Here is a 22,632-nt window from a genome sequence, read left to right as displayed (position 1 = left end):
GAGAAGAGAGAAGAGAGAGGAGAGAGGGGAGAGTACATGCCATCTGGTGTACATGGAGCACTTTCCGGGTTATTTCTGCTGGAGATTTTTGCTCTGTTGTTACTGCTAGACTGTAACTGATAAAAAGCAGACCCCTTTTTCCTCTCTCTCCTCTATCTCTCTTCTTATCTCCTCTCACTCTAACCCACTGCCTCTTTCTCCTCCAATTTCAAAACCCTATTTCCAATTTCCTGCTCTGATCTTCTTTGCATGTCGTTTGGGAAATGCATCGAAAGGTGAGTTTGTTTAAATTTCATTGTTTCTCCCCTAATTGGTCATGGGCTTGTTTTTCAGCTGATTTATCACCAATTGGAAAAACCCTTTTGAGTTTTTCACCAATTGTTCAGACCCTAACACCAATTTTGTGCATCTGTCTTCTCTGCATATTGATCAGGAAATGCATTGCATTGGTGAGCTGTCTTTCTGGATTTTTGTTGCTTTGTTTGTTTATCTGGTTTGTTCTTGTTGTGTGAATTTGTTCAATGGTGTTTCTGGGGGAGTGAATTGTGGTTTCTTCTACCAGGAAATGTGATTTTATCAGGATTTATCAGATGGGGTTTGATCTGCATAATCATGGGACTTTTTAGGATTTTGCTTTTGATGTTTCATTCATTTCTGGTATTGGGTTTAAATCTGTTGATGGTTTTCGTTTTCGTTGGTGTGTATGCGGTTTTCATGCCGTAGGATTCAATGCATGGATGGTGTGTGTGTATATATATATATATCCTATGGTTGTCTAGGAAATCTCTTTCTCTTCGTCTATCTGTCTCTCTGTCTCTCTCTCTTTCTAATGTGCCATAGGGGATTTTCTACCCCTGGCGAATTTCTCATGGGATTTATTATGATTACTAATTTTCGATCCCAGCTAAATAGTTCTACTCTCTTATTGCAAGTGCATATAGAGGGTGTTAATAATGAAAACCAAGCTAAATTACGGTATGTAAAAGTTTAGAAGAGGTTGCATTCTTTCTGGGGGAAATTGAACCATCTGTGTGCCTTTATGGGGTTCAAGTTCTTGATTGAGGCATTAGACTGTTTTGTGTCGTTGTATGTGTTTATTTCCTGACTACGTTCATATTGGACAATCGACAGCCTTGTTATGAAAAAATGGTTTAGAACATGGACTGTTAAGGGTGTTGATGCACAAAATCGGGTTGATCTTGGATCAATGTAAATCCGACCGTAAATCACAAAAACGCACAAGCACACAAAGATATATCATGGGTCACCCAAGTTGGGGCTACATCCACACTGGTGTCGATTCGGTTTCACTATCTCAATGAAGGTTACAATGTACATGGAGACTATAGAGGCCAGGGTTTGCTTCTCTTAAAGTGAGGGTGAAGGATCCCTTTTATAGAATAAGGGTTTCCTTCACCCCTACATACATCATGGGCTAGGCCGTGAGGCCCAAATACTAAGGCCCAATATATGGTACAACAAAGGGAACAAATCTTCTATATTTATTTTCCTCGAACTCAGCTTTAGTTTGGTGTGAAATGCATGGCAACAGCAGGTTAGTAACTTATACCGTCTTATTTTTATCTATAAAAAGCAAAACATTCATTGTATTTATGATTTTGTTCTGGAGAGGAAGGTTGGTAGGCAATTATGTTGATTTATCAATCATAGCACCGTGCACTACCAAAATCTTGAATTTGATGTTTGTTTAAGGAACTGGTTCCTCATCAACATGCATTTAAAACAGGACAATTGCTTGATAGAAAATAGACAATTATGTTTTCAAGTTTTTACGCAAAGGGAGCTGGTTATATACAAAACTATCTGCCTACATATAAACCAGCTCCCTATATGGCTTATACGCCAGAACCATCTACCCTGTAACTACCAAATCTTATCGCTCTGAAAATAACTGCATATCATTCTTTAATACGTATAGTGAGTTGAGTTACAAGTAAGCATTTTAGACATTTTCAGACTTTATGCAAGTCCAGTAATATCCTGGTTTGTTGTCAAGTTTATTTTATTTAAGCATGTCATTCTTTAATACAACTCCGCCTATGTAAGTTTATCTTACATTGCCGGTCCCAAGCCCGGATAAAGGAGGAGGGGGAGGGCATCAGGTAGTCGACAGCCAGCACTCATAGGTTACGTCGAATCTTATGATGTCATTCTTTAATACACATAATGCAGCTCACATTTTGGTTTGGAAGGTTAAGAAAGTGATGGTCACGTGGAGTTGCATGATTCGCCGTGTTTTGGGTGGTTTGGATGGAGGAGATTCTGCAGGAGCTGGTTTTGCTGAGCTTTGGGATAGAATTAGGTTTTTGTCAGCCTTCTGGGCCTCGGTTTCTCCTGGGTTTACGGGAATTTCTTTTCCTGAATTTGGGTAGATTGGAAAGCGGCTTCCTTTTAGTTTGTGTTAGGTTGTTCTTCATCTCTGTGGAGATGTCTTTTTCTCATTTTGTTTCTGTTTGGGGGTTTTTCTTTGCCCCCTGTATGTTGTTTGACTTTTTCTGCTTTTTTCCTCTTTTAATATATCGTCTCTTTATTAATAAAAAAGTGTGTTGACTTGCTGTTTAATTAGTAAACTAATAATAATTTTTTTTTTATATATATTAAACAACTCTCAGATTATGTGAGACTAAATATTTGAAAGACTAGCTGTCTTTCACGTGTACGTATGAGAACATGAGTCTCGGATGAGATTCGGACAGAATATGTTGTAAAAGTTCTTCGTATTTGTTATTATAGTAATTAATTAGTTTGATGTGATTCCAATGTTGTTCATGTGAAGTTAAGAATAGTAAAACACAGTGAGAAATTATTTGGTTGACAATAATAATTAAAAGCATTTCGCATTTAGTTATAGGCAATTACTCTGGTTAGAAGAAAACACAGAGGAGTTCTATGTTGTCACTTTTTTGGTAAAATGTTTTGTAAGTTATGTAACTTATTTTCTAATTATGGGAACTCTACAAAAACCCAAATCGACCAAATTTGTTTCATAAGGGCCTTAGGTCATATTTCTTGACCCGTGAGTTCATATATGGATATTTGACATGTCACCTACTGTGCCCCTCGACCATCCATATTGAGTCCAGCAGTTATGATATAGAAACTGTGTGTGTGTATGTGTAGAAAAAGAGAGAGAGAGAGAGAATTAGGATATCTTGCCTGACAGTTTGACACGTTATCTTGCCATAATGCAAACAAGAATTACGTGTTTAGGAGAGTCGGTTTTTCTTGTTGTCTTTTCTTTTGAGATGCTTTTGATGCTCATGTTGCATTTTACCTAGTTCCTGGAGGAGTTCTAACATTTATAGTTATGTTAGTAGTCAAATTGGTGTGAATTAGGCCAAATCTGAATATGAATTTGATTATCCATATATTTTGGAATGAAGTTGAAATCTGAAAAAATGTCCACAAACTCAAACTACATTGAGACTTGAATATTTGTAGTATATGTACAAACTTTTTAAAAACAATAGATTATGTGTTTGAATTATCAGAGAATATATAATAATACTTATTTCTAAAAAAATTATCGGGTTTAAAAAATTCGAGTTAGATTACTGGGTTAGACTTGGATCTGTTTGTCTGTTAGGGAATCGAATCTTAGAGGGATGGATTTGGCTTGCAATTGAATATTGACAGAACTTGTTGGTATCTGCAGTGTAAGAGTTATGTTGTGATTTTCCTTTTGGGGGAAGGGAGTTTGATGGTTTTGTCTTTTAGAAGCTTTAGAGTTAATCAAAGAACTGAAGTTTATATTCAGTTCTGTCATACCCGTTTAATGCTAGTAGATATATTTTGCAGTTTTTATAGTGATTTTGGATGTTAAGTATATGGGATCTGCATCCTATAAGTTTGTTTATATTCAGTTCTGTCATACCCTAAACCCTTATAGGATCTGCATCCTATAAGTTTGTTTATGCTTTTTTCCTTGTTGTTGCAGGTTTTTCAACAATAGTTGGATGGTTTGAGCTAAAACATCAGCTTTGACGTGGAACACTATTTTGTTTTATACGCCGTGATATGTGAATGAAGGCAATGTAGTATTGCCCACCTTTTGTGGTGCTGGATATATGTATTTATATTCAGCAAAGAAGTGAAGAGACTGAACGAGTTTGCTGTCAATTAATGTTAAGAGCCGAAAGCGGAGCATTTCCATGGCTTTGAGGGTGGCAATTACCAAATGACTTTACCTGCACTTCATCATTTATAGTGATTTTTGTCAACGGAAGATTCCAGATTTTTCAGTAACTCTTAAACAGAAAAATATACAGTTGGTAGATATCACCTTTCGTGCTGATGGTTATATGTCTTGCAAATAGAGGAACATAAGGAAGACTGGTAAAGTGGAACTGCAGTGAGTTGGCAGAGATGTTTCTCAGCAAAGAAATTGACGATTTGCATGATGATGGGTTTGAAGGATCGAAAACTGAGCACTGTATATTCACAGAGGTTTTCTTTGGTCAAGACATTGGTCGCACTAGTAACAGATGTCTTGTTACTGGAATGATTAACTTTGAATGTGAGTCAAGTAAGAACACTGATGCAGCACTGTCTCCAAACAGTGAAAACTCAGTTGTAACAAGTCATTCATCCCCTAAAAGTACCTGTTTAGAGGAGTTTTATAATGCAACCAAAGAAATTAGAGAAACCTCCGGACCAGGGTTCTCCTTGGACAGGTCTGCTATGTTAGATAGGAATGGTGATGATGCGGCTGTTAAGAGAATGAAGTTTTCAGCTGATGAGCTTCCTAATACTAAACCTGGTTCAGGAAAGGTCATGTCTGGTCCAGCTTCAAACTCTGTCTCTGAAACAGTGACATTTCGTTTGGTTGAATCTTCTAGCCAGGGAGTCACGTCTAGTTGCTATCTGTTTAAGCAACGTGCAGAACTTAACAAACCGGGTGTAATAGGTGACCCAGATGTTTCAAAGTGCAGATTGCCAAACTCAAGTGGGGATGATAGAAAGGAAGTCTGCCTAAGTAAAGCTATTGCTTCGCCTGTTTCACATGAGAACTTCTCGGCCAGGCTTCTGGCTGCAAGTCCATTAGCCACTGTTATGGATAAGTCCAGAACTACTCTACATGCCGAGGGAAAGCCCAACGGATTTGAATCTCCTGTTTTGGATGTATCCAATGTGGCCTTGAAGACAAAGAATGGTAAGGATCCTCGTCCGCTTCTCCAATATCATGTTGCTCGCTTGCTTGAAGCTGCTGGATGGCATATTGAGAGGCAAAAAAGAGCTAGTAGAAATTATATGGAGACTGTTTATATAACACCTAAGGGAAGGTTAATTCGTGAACTCCCCAAAGCTTGGCGGTTATGTGGAGAACTTTTGTTAGCAGATGGGTACAGTATGCTGCAGGAAGATGATACGAAGGAGTGGGCCAATATCAGTCAGTTCTGGTCAGATCTGTCTGGTGCTATAGTAAGTATTGAGAAGGAGATGCATCATCCACAACCTACTACTGTGTTGGCTTACTGCTGGAGGCTTTTAGATCCTTTTGTGGTTGTCGTGTTTATTGCGAGAAAGATTGGTAGTCTAAGAAAGGGAGAGATAGTTAACGCAACTCAAAGTATAGTTGATTCAAACCATAAGACTGATTCTGCTTTGGCCTTGAATTGTGCCGATAACATAGAAGATCATTTTACTAAGGAAGATGTGTCAGCTCCCCACCGTGATTCCACATTGGCGAGGAAGGGTTTGGCAGTTTCTGAGGGAGATTACAATGCCTGTGGGAAATCTGGTAATGAATGTTCCTCAAAACATTGTGGACAGACTAGTAATGAGGAAGTGAAATTTCGTATGGGACTATCTATTTATTCAGCTAATGCAGAAAGTCATGGCTTGGTGAATGCTGGTAATAGAGTTGAAAATGGGTTCTCTGGGAGAATGACATGTCCGGATTCCTTACCAGTTTGTGGGTCTGGTGGCACCTGCATTCATTCAGCTACTCATCGAGATGAAACTTCCAGAAACTGTAACAATGTGCATGGGGGTTCTGAAGCTGTATCCCCTAGCAATGCAAATTCCCCTAGCTCTAATAAACAGAGTTCTGGACTTGATTTAGAAACACCTAAGGAAATTATGGTAGACACATCAGTGGATTATTCTGAGGAAAAAGATGAATCCAAGGAAGGCAAGGTTGATGATAAGCTGGAAAGTGCTCAGAAGGGATCACTAGATAACCAAGGAAACTGCATAGTTGATGTTCTGAAAAGAAAAACGCGTAGGAAGTCGAAGAAGATATCTGAAATTGAACCAAGCACGTTATACCGAAGAAACCTTTTAGATTTTACTTCAAGTGGTGCTGATTCACGCAAAGGAAGTCGCAAGATGCCCTTACCTCCTGACTCTTGCCCGCAACAGATTGGGAGGAAAAGTTCAAAGTTGATGAAGATTTCTCGTGAATGCTATGATTTTCAGACTGGAAAAAGGAAATCATTTAATTGCCAAATTGAAGATGATGACTTGTTGGTTTCAGCTATTATCAAAAACAAAGATTTTAGGACAACTCATGCTCAGTATTCGTCTAGAAAGAAAGCCTACAAATCAAGAGCTCATAAGAAAGGCAAAACTAAAATCCAAAAGAGTAGTTGCAAGTTGCTTCCAAGAAGCCTGGGCAGTGGGGGGAAGCACTTTAAAGATGGAAAGTGGCATTCTGTAGGAGTGAAAACAGTTTTGTCTTGGTTAATTGATGCTGGTGTCATATCTCTAGATGATGTGATTCAGTATCGAAATCCCAAGGATGGCGGTGTCCTTATAGATGGTCTGGTTACGAGGGACGGCATTTTTTGCAAGTGTTGCAGTAAAGTAGTTTCAGTTTCTGAGTTCAAGAGTCATGGTGGGTTCAAACAGAATCGTCCATGTTTGAATCTTTTCATGGAATCTGGTCAATCCTTCACCTTATGCCAGCTTCAAGCTTGGTCAGCTGAATACAAGACCAGGAAAAAGAGCAGCCAAGTCGTGCGAGATGATGAAAATGATCAAAATGATGATTCGTGTGGAATTTGTGGTGATGGTGGCAAGTTGATATGCTGTGATAATTGCCCATCTACTTTTCATCAGACTTGTTTGTCTCTGCAGGTTTGTTTTTGCTAGTCTTGTGTATTTGTGTTGTTTCTCTTTCCTGAAATTTCCTCCTTATTTTATCTATCTACAGATTCTACACATTTCCATGCTATGCTTTTATAACTTTTGCATGATTGGTTCTATTATTTCAGCATCTCTAAATGTTTTAACGTAAATAATTATGCTTCTGTTCAACGTTGACATTTCATTTAGAAAATATATATATTTCCATGATTTCATACAATTAGGTTACTAATTTAAAAACTTATTATTGTTCATTCTTAGAGGATTTTTCTTTTAATTTGCGCCTGGAGTTTTTGGTTGTTTTCTCTTATTGTAAACTAATGATCTGTTTTTGCTTTTGAACTTCAGGAGCTCCCTGAAGGCAGTTGGTATTGCTCAAATTGCACCTGTTGGATATGTGGTGATTTCGTCAATGACAAAGGGGCACCAAGTCCTGATGGATTTAAGTGTTCACAGTGTGAGCACAAATGTAATTTTCTAATTTCTAGATTATCTTTCTTGTAACTAAACTGTTTTCAGTACATGTAGATAAGTTGAAGTTGTTTGGTGTGGTATGTACGTGTCAATATAACATGGTACCTAATATTCTCTTCGATTGCAAAGATGGTATATTGGTGTTCTTATATTTATTAGGAAGTAAAAGGAAAATTAGCCTTCTTATATCTATAGAAGCTAGTTTTCCACAATTTCCTGCAATGGATATTCAACGCCAAAAAGTGATTATGACAGGAAGTGGATGATTTTATAATAATGTGACCTAGATTTTTTCCATATTTTCTTGTCAGTGGATTTTAATTTATATACTAAATACTCAATTGCCATACTGTTTTACTTTTCTAGAGAGCATTAGAAGCTTGTTGGAGTTGATTAAAAACATAAGTATTATATATGAAAGTGGATAATAAATTGCCATAAAAAGTGATTTGGTTATGCGTTTTCATATGATATAGTCTGTGTAACGAAGTTCAATCCATTTTTTCCCGTTAGACTACAAGGAATTGATTTTTCTTTTCATTTTATTATTTATTATCTCTGTTCTAATTAATCTCCTCCCAGTTATTAACTTGTTTGTGGCCATCTTATGATTAAGTTGAACTTACCCTTTTATTTATGTTCTTTTTTCTCCTTTCCACTGTCTAGCTTACCTTATAATTCTTTTATAAACAGATCATGACGCATGCCTGAAAGAAAAATGGACATATGGAGCGATACCAGATACTTTTTTCTGTAACAGAAGCTGTCAGGAGGTAATTTTGTATTATCTTATGAATCTTCTAAAAAATTCAATCAAGGAGGATTTGTCGGGTTTACATAAAAATAAATTAATGAGTTTTCCTGGCTCTAAGTTTTGTCTTTGGGTAAAGCAAGGACTTCCTTCGAACACTTGATTTCTTTTTATGTAAATGAAATATAGTGGTTTTCCTTTCCTGAATCGTTGTCCTACAACTTTTTGCGCATTAGTGATGAGCCTTATTAGGGAACCACTGATGAGTCTTGTAGTTGTTTCTTTGTTCCTTGTGATTTGTCTGATTTGTTTCTTCCAAGTTGTTATAAGTGCTATGAAAGAGCAGCGTGATAAAATTTTGCTTGCTGTTTCACCCCAGAAGAGAGCGTCTTGAATTTATTAGTCTTCATTTGCTATTCTTATGGGTTTTCAGTAATTCAAATACTTATATTTTAACGGTTGTGTGTAGGCTTATTCTGGTCTTCAATCTCGCGTTGGCTGCATTAATCATTTTGCTGATGGCTTTTCATGGACACTGCTTAGATGCATTCGTGATGACCAAAAGGATCATTCTGCTCAACGATTTGCACTGAAGGCAGAATGCAATACAAAACTAGCTGTTTCTCTTACAATAATGGAGGAATGCTTTTTGTCAATGGTTGATCCTAGAACAGGCATAGACATGATACCCCATGTCTTATACAACTGGGGGTGAGATCATCTCTTTAGTACAGAATCGTGATTATTTTCCGACTTGATAAGTAGGGCTCTTAAAGTGTGCCTTTGGAACAGTTGTATCTGAAATATTACTTCCTCTTGCAATATACTGTAATTTGGTTTAAGTGAAAGTTGCTTCTCAGATATCATTTGTATTTTTGAATTACGTATTGCTATTTTTGACTTTCAGGTCAGAGTTTGCACGTTTGAATTTTCAAGGCTTTTACACTGCAGTCTTGGAGAAAGATGATGCGTTGGTATCTGTAGCATCCATCAGGTAGTACTAAAACATTTCCCTTCAAGAAGCTCTTAGAAAAATTGATGTTGCACACCATGTGGTATCATTTGGCTGAACTCTAGGGGTTGTTTGAGTTTTATGTACGGTGTATGAGTTTTATGTATGGTGTACGTCATGTGAGTGGGTACGACCATCAAGCAAAGAGATACTCTTCCAATCCAACTCCACATCCCAACAAGGAAAGAAAACAGGAGATTTATTTGGATGCGTTTCTAGCAAGAAAACTGTTCGAATGTAAGATATTTGTTGGCGTACATCATAGGATTATACGTAAGATATTGGTTGGCCCACATCATACGATTATGTGTATTGAATAGTTTTTCACCTATTTTTTTTTTTTTTCCTCTTATGTGGAGAGCATTAATTAGGTTGCGTTGCCAGGACCTGGTGCTTCAGAGGTTTTCAACACTTGGCATTGAAATATCTTTTGCATGTATCACCATCATTTTGATTCATCTATGAATTTTGTGCGCAACCACACTTTTCTTCCACCATTCTTCTCAGCTCTCCTGTCTTTAACTAGGCAGTGGCACACAACCGATTTTAATATGGATTCTCAACTCTTTACAAACCCAAGTTTTTTGAGTTTCGTACTGCTTCCTTGTTATTAGTTTTGAACTTCTGACATATTTGCTCTCTTGTTTGTTGCAGGGTGCATGGAACAACAGTTGCAGAGATGCCGCTTATTGCAACTTGCAGTGAATTCCGTCGCCAGGGAATGTGCCGACGCCTCCTGACTGCAATTGAAGAGGTATAGATGTAAAATATGTAGTTTATGGTATTTTCCATGAAATAATTGGCTTTCATTTATTGTACTAAAGATACACAATAAATCAGGATTTAGACCTATTTATGGAACTTCTAAATCAGGATTAAGTAATCTCGACAATTTTACTAATATATACTTCAAACAATTTTTGTAAGATTCTTCATTTCTTAGAAATAAAAGTAGGACCGATCTCTGTATAGGGATGTCCTCCGATTTTAGAAATCACCGGTCCAGCAGATAGTAATATGGTTTCTGTTATTAATATGTTTCTTTTCTCCGCGTGGTTGTAGATGCTAATATCTTTTAAGGTTGAAAAGCTTGTCGTAGCTGCCATTCCCGATTTGGTTGAGACATGGACACAGGGGTTTGGCTTTGTACCCTTAGAAGGCGATGAAAAGCGTGGTTTGGACAAGATCAACTTGATGGTCTTTCCTGGAACAATGCTGCTCAAAAAACCCTTGTACGAAAATCAAAAAGCACATAAGCGTTCCAGTAAGTTATTCTTTACCATTCTCAGGCATGTACGGCAACCTGATATATCGCCTTCTGCTAACGACGCTGATGTTAAAACAAACAGAAATGGAAACCAACAGAGTTGCTGCTGATGCGGAGTTGGAAGTCGGCGCTGAAGCTGAATTCAACGATGGTATCCATCCATTCGAGGGAACCGGTTGTCAGATCGAAGAAGGCTGGGAATCCGAACTTGATACTAAGGAAGCGGAAGTCGGAGTTAAGGGAAGCCAGAATGCGCAAGCAGAAGTAGGTGAAGCCGAAGGAAGCACTTTGCAGGGCGAATTTTCAAAGCTGTCTGTGGAAGAAGTAGCAGAACTAAAATTAGAAAATAGCGACGGGCCGGAAACCGTGGCTAATGTTGAATCCTTGAAAATGTATGATGAAATACAGCAGCAGCATCCTTTGGACGAATAATCGCAAAAAATTAAAAAAAATGCGATGTTGAAATAAAATATAAAATCGTTTAAGTTAAAAAGTGTCTGGTGCTCAAATGAAATGTTGGACCGCTGAGAAAACCAATGTTCTTACTCAATTTTTTTATTTTTATAACTTTGATCTCGTTTATTGACATGGTTCGTTGTTTACGATACAGAACAACATCGGTTTTAACCAATCTGAGACTATTAATCTAAAGTTTGAAGTTTACATCTTAAATATATCGTTAAATGGGATCAAGTTAAAGAAAATTGATTAAAGCGAAAATTTTCCAATCTTAAACGTATGAGAGCAGCTTACATGGTATGGATACAACATCATCTCAATGTTTCGTGTTAATGATATAATACCGTGTTGAAGAAATTTGCACATGTCAATGTATCATTGACCATGTAAAGATATAGCGTTCTACATAAATCCCATATGCTGACACATAATCTCTTAAGAAAAACTATTTTTTGGTAGGGGAAAAAAAAAAAAAAACCCCTTTTCATACTAGAGAATATCACTGGACTAAATATTACTTGGTGATTATTTGTCATAAATGGAAAACAAATTAAGAGACTCTAAGTCTCAGCTTTAATACTAACAAAACCCTTTTTTTTTATTATTATTATAAAATATTGAATTATAAATTATAATAATAAATTAATTAATAAAATGTAAAATTTGAGCGGTTGAACCAATTTTTCACTTAAGGTACATTTCATTTAATTTTTTTGATAAAAATGTCACATTTTAATAATAAAAATGAATGTTTTGGTTTAACACATAATATCATTGATAAAATGGTTAACTGACATAAAAACGTACCTAACTAGTTTACTAAGGAGCTGTTTGACAATTATTTGTTTATTACCTCATTAAAAAACTGAAAACGGTTACCAAACAAAATATGAGTTTTCAGTTAAAAAAATTTAAAATTTAAAGTAACAACGAAATAGTTTTGATAAAAAAAAAAAGGTTTAAAATTGAAATTAACAACGAAATGGTATCAAAATGGCTCCTAATTTGAAATAAAAAAACCTAATTCACCAAAAAAAGTCCATGAGAAAACGTTTGTATCTAACCAAATCGGAAATGTATTTATTAATTTTTCAAGCTATCGGAAGATTTAAAAACCGAAATCATTAAGCTCCGGAGTCCGTACTTCACACCGGTAACGGTAACGACCAATAACGGAAACCTTCTCTCTCTCTCTCTCTCTCTCTCTCTCTCTCTCTCTCTCTCTCTAGCTCTCTCCGATTGTGGATTCCTTCTCTTACAGATCACTCCCACGAACCCTAGATTTTCTTCTAGGGTTTCTCCTCTCCTTCCCTGAACTGCAAAACGATGCCTTCATCCCCCAAGTTCTTCCACGCACGCCAACCTCCCTCCACTCTCAGACCAACAGTTCTGATCGTCGCCTTCTCCCTGGTCTTCGGACTCTCCGGGTTCATCTTCGGAATCGTCTCGGTTCTCCACCCTAGCCAGTACAGGTGCCTGACCGGCAACGCCAGATCGGTGAAGGTGGTTTGGGAGAAAAGTGGCGGCGGCGGCGGCGGCAGCAGCACTCAAAACGGTCTCGTTTCGGGGGTTGGAGATGGAAATGACGAGAACAAGAGGCATAAAGTCATGGGCTTTGTGGGGATACAGACCGGGTTTCGATCCACTGGTCGTAGACAGTCCTTGAGGAAGACTTGGATGCCGTCCAATACACAGGGGCTTCAACGGTATCGATTTTTTTAAAATCTGTTTTCATACATACCAACAATTGGATTCATATTTCACATGATTTTAATGGAAAATTGGCTGAAATGATCAGTTTACAAATCCCAATTGCTGAAATGATCACTTTTTAGTATCTAATCGATAATGTCGTTAATATTTGATCGATATATGTGGACAAGATTTGATCTTGATAGTTCAAAGATTTGGATTTGCAAAACACGATCATTTTGGTCAATTTCCCGATTTTAATAGCATATATTGTTTGTTGCGGTCCTAGGAGAATGATTATTGATTTTGAACTTTGATTTAGATGACGTTATATGCTAGAGTGGCTTGAAAAAGTCGAAAGCTTGGTAATTGTGATTGTGTTATTTGGTATTGATTGGAAAAGTGGGGTTGCAGCTTGGAAGAAGCCACTGGTTTGGCTTTCAGGTTTGTGATTGGTAAAACCAAGGATAAAGCAAAGATGGCAGAACTCTCTAAAGAGGTGGCCAAATATGATGATTTCGTGCTATTGGATATTGAAGAGGAGTACAGCAAGCTCCCCTACAAAACGTTAGTTCTGGAATAATTATAGTCGTCTTTCGTGCCTCTAGTTTATTACTGAAGTATTATGAAAATAAAAATGTTGTTTGTTTCTATTGCAGGTTGGCTTTCTTCAAAGCTGCCTATGCACTTTATGATGCTGACTTCTATGTTAAAGCTGATGACGACATATACTTAAGGCCAGGTTCGTAGATTTGTACAGAATATCCATATCATATTTAGTGTCTAATATGTTATTTGATTCTGGGATTTTTTGGAGTAATGTGATCACTTTGCATTGATATTACCAGATCGCCTTTCACTGCTTTTGGCAAAAGAGCGTTCTCACTCTCAGACTTACCTTGGGTGCATGAAAAAGGGCCCAGTCTTCACTGACCCGAATCTTAAGTGGTTAGTGCTGTTTCTTTCATGATCTGGTTGTCTTTTCTCTGGTGATATCATTAAACTTCCTTTTTATATTTATGCCTTTATTAGTCTGTGCAACTACTTGATTTAAGACTTTTGGAATCATTTGGGGGGTGTGATTACTGAAAGTAAAGTGTCCAGTTATCTTGCATCCAAGTTAAATGGTTCACTGATAACCAGAATCATTCAGTTATCTTTTCTTGCTGCAGTGAAATGATCTGATCGATGAAATTATTGCAGGTATGAGCCACTTTCCTATTTGCTTGGAAGCGAGTACTTTCTCCATGCCTATGGTCCAATATATGCTCTTTCTGCAGATGTTGTTGCAAGTTTGGTTGCTCTTAGAAACAATAGGCAAGTTTTAACGCATCAACCAAACTTTACTGATTTAGTTGATATGTACCCTTAGATGTATGCACCGGGAAGTTATTTTTTGTTATATTGTATTTTCAGTCTCTCTTACCATGTATATATGTTGGGAAGCTGATGGCGTGTTTTTAATCAGAGATCTTGAATGATTGAAAAAGTTTCAACTTAACTTTTCTCTTTGATCTAGTTAGTTGGTGTCAGTAATCTTCTTTTACCCTTAGGAAAAATTAAGCCCTAGGCATGACCACTCCATTGTCCCTTGAGACAAGTCCAAGGTGGCTGAACATGTCCGGCTTTAATGCCAACTTCCCATAAGTTGTTTAAGTTGCCAAGTTTATCTATTGGAAAGAGTTTAACTTATAACCATGTACACAGTGCTGGGAGGGTGAAGGGGTGGCTGATTTCAGTTCTCCTTCTATTGTTTTATCTTTAAGAGTTCTTGAATGATTCCTCTTTGGTCCAATTGGTGGGTGTTGGTAATGTTATTCGGTCACATATGGAGAGGCCAGTTAAGGTGTTCTACGATATTTAGGAGACACTAGTATATGGTACAGGTCTATACACTTGCAATTGTGTCATACTCTTTTACTTTCCTGAACAATGAGTGCCTCTTAGATCTGACCACTCTATTATCACTTGAGCGAAGTCCTGGGTGGTTGAACATATCTTAGTTTCTATTATTAGTTGTTTAATTGTCTAGGAGATTGATAGGTTTGTGGGACGGTAGGACCTTGGCTGTATTTGTTTGTCAGGATGTATATATGTGAAAAAGTGGCGAGTGTTGAGTTTTATTGGCTTTTTGTGCCTTTGGGAGAAAGTTCTGGCCATAAAAGCTAACAAGTATTTAATGAATGCTTAGTTCAACTAAAATAAAGACGGGGTGAAGTTTATATGGTCATGGTAACTCTTATTGTTAGCATTCTTCAGAAAGCATTTCTAGGTCAGTGTCCAGGGGTTAATAAACCTAGTCCAACTCCAATTATCACTAAAGAGAGACTTATAAAGGCAGCTTGAATATCAGGTGGTTTTATGCTTGTGATACCACCTCCAATGCCCCTACGGATGAAGTATTATAGTTGGGATTTCTCGCATCATTTAGCATGAAGCATCCATGCTGTGTAGGCTTCTGATTATTGTATCCAGATACATGATTGTCTTAACTCATCTTAGGCTATTTGGTTTGTTGTTTTCCCATTAAATTCAAATATCAAGAAAATAAATTATTCGATTGTCAATAGATCTTTACATCTCTGCTAATCCTACCTTGCAACAAAGCTAATTTTGTACCATCTTCTGTGTAATCACAGTTTTCGAATGTTTAGCAATGAGGATGTCACAATTGGTGCATGGATGCTTGCAATGAATGTCAACCAAGAGAACAATAAAGCATTGTGCTCACCGCGGTGTACATCATCATCTATTGCAGTGTGGGATATTCCGAAGTGCTCTGGTTGGTGTTTCTTCTCCGTTGATAAATTTTAGAGACTATCATAGTAATCTCTGGTAATCAAATGCCATGTGCTAAAATTGCATTCGAGATCGGTGTTCAGACATAAAATATTTCATCTTATGCAGAGAGTTGTGTTTCACATCCCGTTGTCTCATATCTTTTCTTAGCCTTCAGAACCACATGATTTAGCTTGGGAATGAAATGAAAAAATAAATAACCATAGGAAATGATAATACTGTTTTGAAAGGGAAAATTCTTTTAAAAAAACTAGGAGTTATTTTGAATAAACCACAAATGTTATATCAATTCAAAATGGTTTAGAGTCCCATTAAGCTTTAATCAATCAGTTGACCATTTTGCCCTTCATTGGAGCGTCAATGAGAGGATGAAAACTGAAAGTAAGTGTTTAGCAATTACTTGAAAAAGGAATAAGTGGATTGGACATTTCACATTTATATACACATAAGTGTACATTGTTTTATAGTGTTATTGTTAATGCAGGGCTGTGCAACCCAGAAACCAAATTGCTAGAACTCCACCAGCAGGATAGCTGCTCAAAAACTCCAACAGTGGAATCTGATGATTAGCAGCCTTGCATCGTTTTCTCACAAAGTGGATCAACTGAGGAGTTATTTTTGGGTATGCACATCCTTCCGTTACCTGATGATATCATTCTTTTGTTTTTTCCCATGTGTAGTAAGAACACAGAAATATACACATTTTTTGAAGGGTCCCAAAGAGGGATATGATGAGAAGAGGGTGTAGAAAAAGGGCATGGCCCGTATGGGGTCACAGTTACAGGATTTAGGATGACCCTGTACGGGGTCATAGTTATCAGGGTTGTAATCATTTGTCAACTATTCTAATTTTATATCATTCTTTAGAATTTTAACTTCAGATCTTTTAAACATCAGTGAGCATTGCAGTTGGAACCTAGGTCGAGAATGAAGGTGACTGGAAGTAGAACACTGTTCTCCTTCATCCTTTCTTTACTAGTTTTAACAACGTACACTTTCAGATATCTTGAAAACTTGGGGTGTTTAGTAGGTGCTTTTTCATCATGTGTCATTCCCTCCCTACTGCTCTCTGCAATGTCTGTCCATAGGGTTACCTCAAATCTGAAAACAGCCCCATTTTTCTTTCCTTTGAAGGCATCTCTGTGGATTCCAATATACGCAAACATGACAAGCTGGAAACTTGGACTGAATTTTTCCATTCCATAAACATAGTATAAGAAATAAACCTTTTGTGTCCTTTTAAGGCATCGTCTATAGTGCTTGCTTTCATCCACTGGGGAACAAGGGAAATTCTTCGCCTTCTATAACTCATATTTGCCATTTTTTTCCCAAGAAAACTCCTTTCCAGCTGCTGCCACAACATCAGCTTCAATCTTTCCACTCTTACCCATTGAGACCTCATAGGAACCTTCATCCAGATACAAGGATTCTTCCAATTTTCACTTTCCCTCCATTTGAAATCTTACATCATCATGTCATATCCTCAAGCATTAGACCTCATGTCATACCCTCAAGTTTTCACTTGGATAAAACTCAAGTCGTTGTAAGCTACACACCTCAAGCTCTCCCCCTTTCATCGTCATAGTCAAAACTCATTTGCCATCAAGATCTCTTTAAAGCCTCGTTCACCATCAAGGACGATGTAAACACCTTCATTTGCTAAACTTTCGGTTCTCTAGCTCCCACCCTCGAGCCTTTCTGCCAAGTTCTGTTCTCAGTTTGTCTCCAGTAACTGAATCTTTTTCTGTTTATATCATAGAGTAACGAAACACTTTCTAAGATCCACAGTTTGAGGATATTTTGGGCCTAATATTGACCTATGTTCATATTCTTTACAACAGTCTGTTTGGTATCTTTTTTGGATCCAACTATTCAAATTTGACTTCATATCTCCCAAGATTTGTTAATCTTCAAACTTAAAAAGAAGTTTTTTCAACTCATTCTCAATTTAGGGTTTGAATCACCCTTTAGTGTATGCAAAGAGTAATGTTTGCTTGAATTTTCTAGGAACGGAAATGACCAGACCAGACCAAAGCAAACCAAATCAAACTGATCACCCAATGGATGATTTGTTCGATTATGTTACTAGTTTCGAGTTCTAAACCAAACCAATCTGAACTGCGAAGCCTTGAAGTGAACAAAATCAGTTCTTAATTTGAGAAAACTTATTTGAAGTCATTGATTTTGTTTTGAGTAAGGTTTCGGGTTTGTAATTTGCATCGTTGTCTTTGCAAGTACAAGGCACTTGGCTTTCTGAACAACAATTGGAATTATACATGGTGGCCAAATGAACATACCAGTTTTGGCCTCTCTTCCTATCCTCGAACTCCATCTGAATCTGAATCTGATTTGTTACTCTCTCCCTCCCTCCCTCCCAAATGTGTCAATTTTTTATGGTATGGCTGCCCATGTTCTGCCATTGATCTGCCACTTCATCATCAGTGCTTCCCATCAGCTATGCACCATATTATGATATGTACATGTAAATATATATATATATATATATATATATATATATATATATATATATATATATATGTTTGTGTGTTTGTCAAAGAATAATACTTGGATGCTAAAATAAAGGCAGTAAGTCCTGCTGAAATGAACAAGTGTCCAATCACAAATAGATGTGCCCATAAAATTAAAGAGTAGAAAACGTGAACCAACATCGACCCAACTAACTGGAAAAAAAATCGACAACCCACAAAAAAAACCCCACACACAATCTTTCACAATCCATCCTTCCCAAACAACCACCCTTTTCCAACTCCCTCACATCAACGCTCATTTTCGACCTCCTTAGAGATCGAGCTTTGGTTCTTGAATTTGTCCATTGGGATAGGGGTGTTTCTTCTCATAGTTTCCAATTTTAATTGTTCAAACATGTGTTCGAGCTTTGGTTCTTGAATTTGTCCATTGCTACATACATACATACATACATATATAATATGTTGGGTTGGTATTGGTCTCCACTCTCATGGTCCCACACTAAACATGATCCCACTTGTTTAACTTGTTTTACCATTTTAAAACTAGATAGAGTCCAGTTTGTTTGGTCCTTACAATACATAAACCCAAAAATTACATTTGATGAGTATAATATTAGGGGTTGTTAAAAGCTAGTGGAATTAATGATTAGACAAATAATTTGTAACCCTAAATAATTGAGCATGAAATCCAAGTTGAATTATTGAATATAAAACTTGATTAGTGGAGTTGAACAACCAGCGTTTGATATTATTGTTGTTATTATTGGCATTGCTGGTGATTGTTAAATCATATCATTGATGCTTTGAGTGGTTAAGTCAATTGAAGGCAACAACATATGATTGTATAAATGTGAAGAATCTAGAAATGATTTCTGGAGTCTTGTTTTTGCTTTATGCACTTCTTGTATTTTTCTCCTTAATTCTCTTTTGATTTAGGATTTTTAGACAAAATAGTTTTTGAGATTGGTATAACTCCTCATTTTAGTCGCAGACATTGAAAATCGATAGAAGTGATCTTTGAGTTTGTTCACCGTAAATCATTTTGGTCATTCAGTGAAAAATCTGTCAGCATCCTCGATAAGTGGAGAGGTTGGTATGTCAATATTCTCGTTCATGTGATAATTTAATGGGGATATTGATAAATTTTCATAGAATGATCAAAATGATTCACGGTGGACAAACTCAGGAACTACTTCTATCGATTTTCATTGTCAGGGATCAAAATGAGGAATTATGCCAATCTCATAGACCATTTTAGTTTATATATAAAATTAAAAAAAGAAAAGAAAAAAAAAAACACCCTTTAATTTATTCAATCTAACTAAAAAGATCAAGAATCTAATGACTCATGATTTGAGCACACTATTATTATTGGCCCCATTGAGATTGTGTTATGATGTTATTCAGCAAATTTTAGTTCTCGATTGGGTTATTATAGTAATATATGGGCCATGGGTATGCACTTGGGTTGGGCTACAAGAAATACAACCCAATGAATTTGGGAACTGAAAATGTCTGGGGCCACAGGCCCACAACCAATGATTATTATAGGAGTTTATGATATAAGCCCTTCCAGCTCACGTGATTAATAACATTTATATATGGTTGGATTTGGGGACTCATGCTTTTATACATATTTTGGCAATTATTTTATAGGGCATACTTCGTAATATATTTTAACGATCCGAATCATTTATATTTAAGTATATCATTTATAGATTATCCTTGCAAAAATTAGACAAATTCAAAACAATTAATACATTCATTTGTAGTGAAAAACATGAATGAATACAATTATGCAAAGAAACACTAAATTCAATGGTCCTACAGTTTCATATTTTGAGTGATTTTTTAGGCAAGACATGAAATATAGGCAGTTCAATCGTTGAAATACATTACGAAGTGACTCCCACAAAAAATGTGTGCCAAAAACATATAATTAGTAAGCTGCTTTTGTAATATAAGGTTGTGTTGTCCACATATTTATTTTTACTTCTGATACACTTTTTCAATTTCGGCCGTTGCATCGAATGTACAAAGAAGACCAATATTAAAGAATTAACAACGATTTATGTGAAGTAAAAATGAATGTGTGAATAGTACTATTGATAATATATTAGAGAGGCGTTCGGTGTTCCTCAGAATTCCGAACACAAAAAGTCACCAATATTATTGTTTCTCCAAACTCCAGTCCTCCCATATTAACATATCATATGTAATATATGTACACATATGTATATATAATCAAATGGGCATCACGTGCCTTGCCTCATCCTCCTCACTTCCCTCAGTGACCAGACCACTCGATCGTGTCTCACGTGCCTTGCCTCATCCATCTCATCACGTTCAAAATGCATGCATCTAAGCTTCCCATATGTAGCTCTGTTCTGACATGCTTTGCTTGTTCTACCTACTATTTCCTCTCTAAGCTGCATAATTATTATTATATTTTTCTTGTTTTAATGGAGATATATATTCTCTTGTGTCTCGATTGTATACAATATCGTGTGGATTGTCTCTCCAGTTGTAATCCATTATGCTTCTTTTTTCTCTAGTTGTTTACGACCATGTGCTCATAACAATATTGTGTATGTTGTCTTTCTGATTGTATACAATATCGTGTATTTTTGTAGGATTCACTTTAACATTTTTCCAACTATTAGAATGGTTTATATCTATATTTCAATTTATCAATGATAGATCATCCTAATAAAAAATTACACAAATCTAAAATATATTTCTTTTTTTTAATAAACGATATTATCTACATTAATAGGGGAGTCTTATAATGGGCTAGTAATAATGTGATTTAAACTCGCTTTTAGCGAGAATCGAACCTAATACCCCTCACTTACAAGTGAAGAGGAATAATACTAAATCGTAGTACTAACTGGCAACAAATCTAAAACTATTAAGATCTCCATTTGTACTGAAGAAAATAGATGAATACTGTTTTACAAAAAAATAATAAATTTAATTCAATGATCATATGGCTTCCGATTTGAATGATCCTTGGTAAACATGATATTTGAGGGAAGACGTAAAAGATTAGCAATTGAATCATTAAAATACATTACGAAATATACCTCACAGAAACGTGTGACCAAATATGCGTCTCAAAATCCTACCTATATATTGTTGTGATGAATGAATACAATGACTGGACAATATGAGGTTGAGGACAAATTAACAACTAAGCCATGAGGGAAACCCATCAGCCCTTTTCCCCAGAACATTAGGAATAGGAAGGAAGGAGAAGGAATCCAAGGTGAGAGAGACCAACAATGTACAAATTTTTAAGGCATGTGGTTTGCTGATCCTTTTGCTAATTATTTAGGCAGTTTTTATGTACCCTCCAAACACATCACTATCCAATCTAATCCAATCTAATCCAATCAAAGCCATCATGATCATGTGCCAGCTTGTTTTATTTTTTGTATGAAATTTTTTGTTCAAATTATTGATGATTGTCATATTCTCTAATTAGTGTTTAAAACGGATAAATCGTCAAAAAAGTGAACGAACCCAAATTCGAGAACGATCAGAAAAGTGCAACTCTGTTATGGCATCTACCAAGAAGTTAGAACACAAATAGTTACAAACCCATTTGTGTTTGTGATTGAAAGTTGGATTTGATTGAAAGTTGGATTTGATATCTTTTTATATATATGAAATGTATATATACGGCATCCTCAGTACTAATCACGTTACACATGACATTAAATGATCAAAGTTGAAAACGAATACAAGCTCCAAAGAACAATCAACATAGCGCAATAGTTTTTATAATCAACAGAGAAGGGGAATTGAAGCTATGAATGGCGGAACCTGAAACATGACATTGGTGAATGGTTGGAGAATAATTGGAACAAAAAACAAAACGTGGGTCCAAAGTGTTTGAAGCAGCTTGCTGGTGAAGTGAAAATTATACGGGGACGCAAAAGCCGAGAGAGAGAGAGAGAGAGAGAGAGAGAGAGATGTTTCAACTCTTGTGAAACAAAGTAATCTCTCTAATATGTCTGACACTAATGATTATTGTGTCTGCAATTTTCCGTAGTTAAAACATATCGAATCTGTACTGTTTACATCTGAGGAGGATCACACGATCTAAGCAAGCTTATAATTCTAATTTTTCCTGCACCCTTCATCAATGGCAAAACCTAGTTGGCATCGAGTACTATCCTATCTGTTACTGCTGCAAATTTTGCAAAGATTAATTGCCCAAGGGAATACTGCAATAGTTTGTGTAACGATTGCAAATTATTAGATACTTAGGCTCGTCTAGTGTCTAGTATTGTATTGCATAACTTAATATATTAAAAGTATGTTGAACGATGAAATTTTGTCCGAGTTTATATGAAACTTATCATTCTCATTCAAAAAATAATATGATCCTTATAACTTATCGCTTATAATTCTTGCGAAATAAAAATCTTTCATTATATCTTCATTTTTTACTTCACCACACCTAAAATATTATGAGTTATCCATTCCAATATTTCAACCCTAAGGCCTCATTTGGTATAGAGAAGTGCATAAGGTGAAAACGAGGATATTGAAGAAGAAAAGTTATCCATTC

General features: G+C 36.4%; 2 protein-coding genes across 2 annotated transcripts; both read left to right on the top strand.

The window, feature by feature from the left end:
- Positions 1-2: 2 nt before the first annotated feature.
- On the top strand, positions 3-11,101 carry LOC137743389 (increased DNA methylation 1-like). Its single transcript, XM_068483271.1, is given in 10 exon segments — positions 3-275; positions 3,959-7,101; positions 7,459-7,579; positions 8,278-8,357; positions 8,805-9,046; positions 9,243-9,329; positions 10,002-10,101; positions 10,410-10,592; positions 10,594-10,611; positions 10,697-11,101. Coding segments are annotated over 9 exon segments (3,732 nt in total). The 5' UTR covers positions 3-275; positions 3,959-4,386; the 3' UTR covers positions 10,883-11,101.
- A 1,075-nt stretch (positions 11,102-12,176) lies between these two features.
- Positions 12,177-16,439, top strand: LOC137742760 (probable beta-1,3-galactosyltransferase 14). The gene is made up of 7 exons (XM_068482707.1): positions 12,177-12,779; positions 13,180-13,332; positions 13,425-13,507; positions 13,614-13,713; positions 13,969-14,082; positions 15,405-15,547; positions 16,049-16,439. Exons 1-7 carry the CDS (start codon positions 12,400-12,402, stop codon positions 16,132-16,134), a joined length of 1,059 nt encoding a protein of 352 aa, XP_068338808.1. The 5' UTR covers positions 12,177-12,399; the 3' UTR covers positions 16,135-16,439.
- Positions 16,440-22,632: the final 6,193 nt, after the last annotated feature.

Source organism: Pyrus communis, chromosome 8 (assembly GCF_963583255.1).
Source record: "Pyrus communis chromosome 8, drPyrComm1.1, whole genome shotgun sequence".
In the NCBI taxonomy this organism is placed as follows: Eukaryota; Viridiplantae; Streptophyta; class Magnoliopsida; order Rosales; family Rosaceae; genus Pyrus; species Pyrus communis.
Note: the sequence above shows the minus strand (reverse complement) of the source record. Positions and strands in the feature narration are given on the sequence as shown.

Bases quoted from the DNA above. Each gene is read 5' to 3' on its own strand.
- LOC137742760 (XM_068482707.1), top strand. From the start codon at position 12,400: ATGCCTTCATCCCCCAAGTTCTTCCACGCACGCCAACCTCCCTCCACT. The intron at 12,780-13,179 runs GTATCGATTTTT...GTGGGGTTGCAG, and splicing joins AATACACAGGGGCTTCAACG to CTTGGAAGAAGCCACTGGTT. The intron at 13,508-13,613 runs GTTCGTAGATTT...TGATATTACCAG, and splicing joins CGACATATACTTAAGGCCAG to ATCGCCTTTCACTGCTTTTG.